Below are 5,364 nucleotides of genomic sequence, written 5' to 3'. Positions count from 1 at the left end.
AAAGAATTGACAAAAGGTGACATTTGAAAGAATTGACAAAAAGTGACAATTGAAAGAATTGACAAAAGGTGACAATTGTAAGAATTAACAAAAAGTGACATTTAAAACAGTTGACTAAAAGTGGCAATTCCAAGAGTGTAATGGGAGCCTTTATGTGCCACCGGTATCTGCCATGACTGTGGTTTTACTTGGCGTGATGGGTCTTCTTCTCAAGCATGACATAATGCCAAAGGACTCTGTCGTTGCTTCCGACTTAGAGATTTTTTGCTAACTACCTCTAAAACCTTGATTATATTGAGCATCAATTGCAAAACAGTCAACTCATTAGAAACGTAATCACAAAAAGGATTAATATGCTGGACAAGGCCTTATTTCTACCATCTGCTTTGTATATATACGTAGACATGTCTTTGTGATTCTCTCTTATTTAATCTTTGTACAGGAGGACTACTGTAAAGATATAGGCTGTGAAAAACTCATGCATTCATCAAAGGATGAAATTCTGAAGCATAGGTGGCGAAACCCATCTCTCTCACTTCATGGTAAACCTCTTACTCTTTATATTCATTGATGTACTTATAAACTTTGTTAATTTTGGTGTGGCTGTGTGGTTAAGAAGCTTTACTATGATGTTTAGTCAGAAGGCCAGAACTCCAATGATTGAGCCATCAGTAACTCACTTTTTCTTTCTTTTTTCATTAATTAAAATATAATTTGCTGGTGGTAGAAGCCACATAATAAAACATTAATCTCCTAATTAGCCAAGCTTTACTCATCAGCCTTGTAACTCTTTATTCATCTAATTCTCTGGCAAAAGGCATGAAAGTCAAAAACTATCATTTCTCATCCCTCTCAAATGAAGAGGGATTTATAACTTGAGGGTCCACTTCTCATCTTCGAAAGTCAGGCAATTAACTCTATCATATAAGACAGAAAAATAAAGGTTTTGGACTATTGACTGGTCTAAATGGTATTATATCAAACTCTGCTACTGGTATGCAGAGCCCTTAACCAAGATCTATCTTCTTGAGATTCCTCCACTCTTGTCTAGTTGTGCAGTGTCAACACCACCCCTTGTGCTTTAGCTTCCCAGCTGAGACAGTGTTCCAGGGTGTGGCACTTGGAGCCAGAACACGAGAGATTTAGAGGTTGAGTGTAGAGGGTTCTGTATAGAAACAATATCTCTTAGCATGCTCCTTGCTGGTAGGGTGGACAGCACCACTGAGCAAATATGATCTCAAACCATGCAACTGGTATTATTAAGAGCCCTTAACCAAGATATATCACATGATCAATATCTGTTCTTCGGAACTAACTCCTCTTGGAAGCCAACTCTTGCACATCTGTTTCCCATATTTTGTCCTGCTCTTTAAACTCTTTGAAATGTTTTACATCTAGTTCTGCTAGTAAGCACTTTCTTACACAATATTTGTTCATGTCTTTATCGTAACCCTAGATTATTTAAAAATCTTACTTTATTCATCCCCATCTCTGATCAAATATGGCTTATTTCAATAATTTGATAATTTTGATACAATGAAACACAGCCATTGTGTTTTGTTATTCCAAATTTTATTTTGTTTCTTGTTTTTTCCTTAGGTATTGAAGGAGCTTTCAGTGAACCTGGTGCAAAGACTGTTATTCCCAGAAAAGTGATTGGAAAGTTCTCCATTCGTATAGTGCCAAACCAAACTCCTGATGAAGTGACAAAATTGGCTAAATCCTATTTGGAGAATTGCTACAAGACAAGAGGCTCACCCAACAAATTTAGGTAAGCATTAGCATTTGTTGTTTTAGGATTGTAAGATAATCTCATTTGTCCTTTATTTTTTTATTGGACACTTTCACCATCTGAAAATTACTATTTTTAAATCTCACGAGAGATATTCAGCAACAGTACTTTGGAGTAAAGATTGTCTCCAGCTGGCTTTACAACATGATCTCTGTGTCCTTATATATATATATATTTTTTTCAAACAAAGGAATCTAGATTCCCTTGTTCAAAAATATAAGGACACAGATCTTGTCGTATAGCCAGCTGGAGACAATGTCTCCTGGGTCGAAATTACAGCAACATTCGTCCTAAGCCAGGACACTGCTGAGTGGTTGGTGTTTTCCATGCTGGCATGGGTTGGATGGCTTGGTAGGAACTGGCACAGCCAGGAGCAACACCAGATTCCATACTGTTTTTGGCATGGTTTCTACAGCTGGATGCCCTTCTTAATGCTAACCACCTTACAGAGTGGACTGGGTGCTTGAGTCACATGTCCAAGCTGTTCTGATGATAGCAGACATCTTCAGTTGCTCCTCATTTGTTTAGCTGACAAGTTGGCTCAGAATTGCTATTTAATAAAGCTATTAATGTCTGTTTTGGAGTGTATTTATTCTGGAAATATCTAGATTAGATGAGGGAAAACTATCATTACAATACATCTGTTTTTCCATAGCAGTATCAGTTGAATGCAGTGCTGCCTCGTGTCATAGTTTTTTCCTAATCTAAGACATACAGAAACAAGAAAGATCATCCATCTTGGTGGCTGTGTGTATCATCATTTTAGGCATATTTTTTACACCGTTATATTCTTTCTATCACCTTTCAACATTGTATTTTATCATACCAACATCACTAGGCAGGTTGTTTGCATTAGACTAAAGAGTCTCCTTTATCCTGCATTATCTCCCTTTGTTCCTTCATATTTTCTTTTTTCTTAGGATGGTTTTTACAGCTGGGTATCCGCTCTCTTACGAACCATTTTACTGCATCAACAGAGTGCAGTAATCTTAATTTATTATGATTGGGTATTCAGAAGTGTTGTTCACATAAATTAGTGCTTGTTTAAAGAAAGGTTTGACCATAGTATTAATATAGCTCTCTGTGGGCTCACAACACCATGTCTGAACAATATCAGACTTACAATAATTACTGAAGAACAGCGCCATGTTCCCACTTCCCATAAAACCTGATCATCATCATTGTATCATGTCCATTTTTTCATGCTGGCATGGGTTAGATGTGTTTCACATCTCCCCACCCTTCAAAACCCCCAGAGGCATTTGAAATCAGATACACTAATGTGCCAATAAATGCAAGAATGAAACAGGGAAATCATGGGGGAGGCGGGGTAATTGTGACCTCAAGTGAGAAGCTCAATTAACCTTTTAGCTTTCAGATTATTCTGTTAAAGGAGGCGAGCTGGCAGAATCATTAACATGCTGGGCGAAATGCTTAGCAGTATTTCGTCTGCCGCTACGTTCTGAGTTCAAATTTCTCTGAGGTCGACTTAGCCTTTCATCCTTTCGGGGTCGATGAAGTAAGTACCAGTTACGCACTGGGTCGATATAATCGACTAACCCACTTCCCCAAAAGAAATTTTCAAGGCCTTGTGCCTAGACTAGAAATAATTATTCTAGACTAGAAATAATTATTCTCTTAAATGAAATCTTATTTATTCAGATTTCTGGAATTAATTATGAATTATTTTATAGCTTCAAGAGTTTGATAATGTGATAGTTTATTTTTAGAATGGCATTGAAGAGTAGGTGTGAGGGGCCAAATTTGGTCAGTTATAATATAAAGCATGTAGAATATTTTGGCTGGACATTGTATTTCTGTTGAGATGCTCTGTGTTTCTTTCAATTAACTATAAATATAACAAAGAATTTAAGTAAAATAACTTAGTTATCATTCAGCTAGTGTTAGAAACATAAATTGTGACTAAGGTTTGGTGGAAGATTTTAATTCAGAACTTATGAAAATAAGACATTTGTATTACAGAACCAGAAGCAGTTTTAGGCAGGTTGGTATCAAAAGAGTTAAACAAGCTGAATGGGCTGGAGCAACAGGAAATAAAGTGTCTTGCTCAAGGACACAATGCACTGCTGGGAATTGAACTCATGACCTGAAGATTGTGAGCCAAAAACCCTGACAATTAAGCCATTTACCTTCACAGTGTGTGACATATGTGATGTATGGACAACAGGGAAATACATCCTGTGCATCTCCTGTGACATCATGGTAGGCAAAGGGGTAGGTTGTCATCTTTTGAGTTTCTTAAGCTCCATCTGTAAGAAATTTTTTTTCTTTTTATTTTACAGAGTCACTGGTGGTGGTGGTCCTGCTTGGCTCAGTGATTTTAATCACGTGAATTACAATGCTGCTAAAAAAGCTTGTCAGACAGGTAAAGAGATACATACATGTGTGTAGATTATACCTGTATACATGTATGCACTTATTTATGTATGATATAATATCTGTTAACAAAGAATATTTTTTCCTGTGACTAAAGTTTAATTTCTCTTTTGCTTCCTCCAGTGTATGGCATAGAACCTGACATGACCCGTGAAGGGGGTAGCATTCCAGTGACCCTCACTTTGGAACAAGCAACTAACAAAAATGTTTTACTACTTCCTATGGGTGCTTGTGATGATGGGGCACACTCCCAGAATGAGAAAATCAACATCAGCAATTTCATCAAAGGGGTTAGTGTCTTACAAATTATCTGAGTTGTTTAATTAGAATCCGCATTGTTTATACACAGTAATCCCTCGACTATTGTGGGGGTTACATTCCAAAACACCCCCTGCGATAGGTGAAAATCTGCGAAGTAAAAACAGTACTGTACTGTATATTTTTTTTAATAATTTTTATAATTTGTATATATATATATATATATATATATATATATATATATATATAGGCGCAGGAGTGGCTGTGTGGTAAGTAGCTTGCTTACCAACCACATGGTTCCAGGTTCAGTGCCACTGCATGGCACCTTGGGCAAAAGCCTTGTGAGTAGATTTGGTAGATGTAAACTGTAAGAAGCCCGTTGTGTGTGTATATATATGTGTGTGTGTGTCTGTGTTTGTTGCCCCACCATCACTTGACAACCGATGTTGGTGTGCTTACGTCTCCGGAAGAGCATCCAGTCATAGAAACCATGCAAAAACAGACAATAGGGCCTGGTGTGGCTCCTGGCTTTGCCAGTTTCTGTCAAACCACCCAACCCATACTAGTATGGGAAACGGACGATAAATGATGATGATGATATGATATATACATACATAGGCGCAGGAGTGGCTGTGTGGTAAGTAGCTTGCTTACCAACCAGATGGTTCTGGGTTCAGTCTCACTGCGTGGCACCTTGGGCAAGTGTCTTCTACTATAATAGCCTTAGGCCGATCAAAGCCTTGTGAGTGGATTTGGTAGACGGAAACTGAAAGAAGCCTGTCGTATATATGTGTATATATATATATATATATATATATGTTTGTGTGTCTGTGTTTGTCCCCCCCAACTTCGCTTGACAACCGATGCTGGTGTGTTTACGTCCCTGTAACTTAGCGGTTCGGCAAAAGAGAGCGTTA

At 37.8% G+C, this 5,364-nt stretch overlaps 1 protein-coding gene across 1 annotated transcript in view; it reads left to right on the top strand.

The window, feature by feature from the left end:
• Positions 1–5,364, top strand: part of LOC106883127 (cytosolic non-specific dipeptidase) — a 27,601-nt gene that overhangs the window by 19,104 nt on the left and 3,133 nt on the right. The window contains exons 10-13 of the mRNA XM_014934018.2: positions 443–542; positions 1,600–1,771; positions 4,096–4,178; positions 4,313–4,479. Coding sequence (XP_014789504.1) covers positions 443–542; positions 1,600–1,771; positions 4,096–4,178; positions 4,313–4,479 — 522 coding nt within the window. The remainder of the gene's footprint in view (positions 1–442; positions 543–1,599; positions 1,772–4,095; positions 4,179–4,312; positions 4,480–5,364) is intronic.

This window comes from Octopus bimaculoides, chromosome 7 (assembly GCF_001194135.2).
Source record: "Octopus bimaculoides isolate UCB-OBI-ISO-001 chromosome 7, ASM119413v2, whole genome shotgun sequence".
Taxonomy (NCBI): domain Eukaryota; kingdom Metazoa; phylum Mollusca; class Cephalopoda; order Octopoda; family Octopodidae; genus Octopus; species Octopus bimaculoides.
Note: the sequence above shows the minus strand (reverse complement) of the source record. Positions and strands in the feature narration are given on the sequence as shown.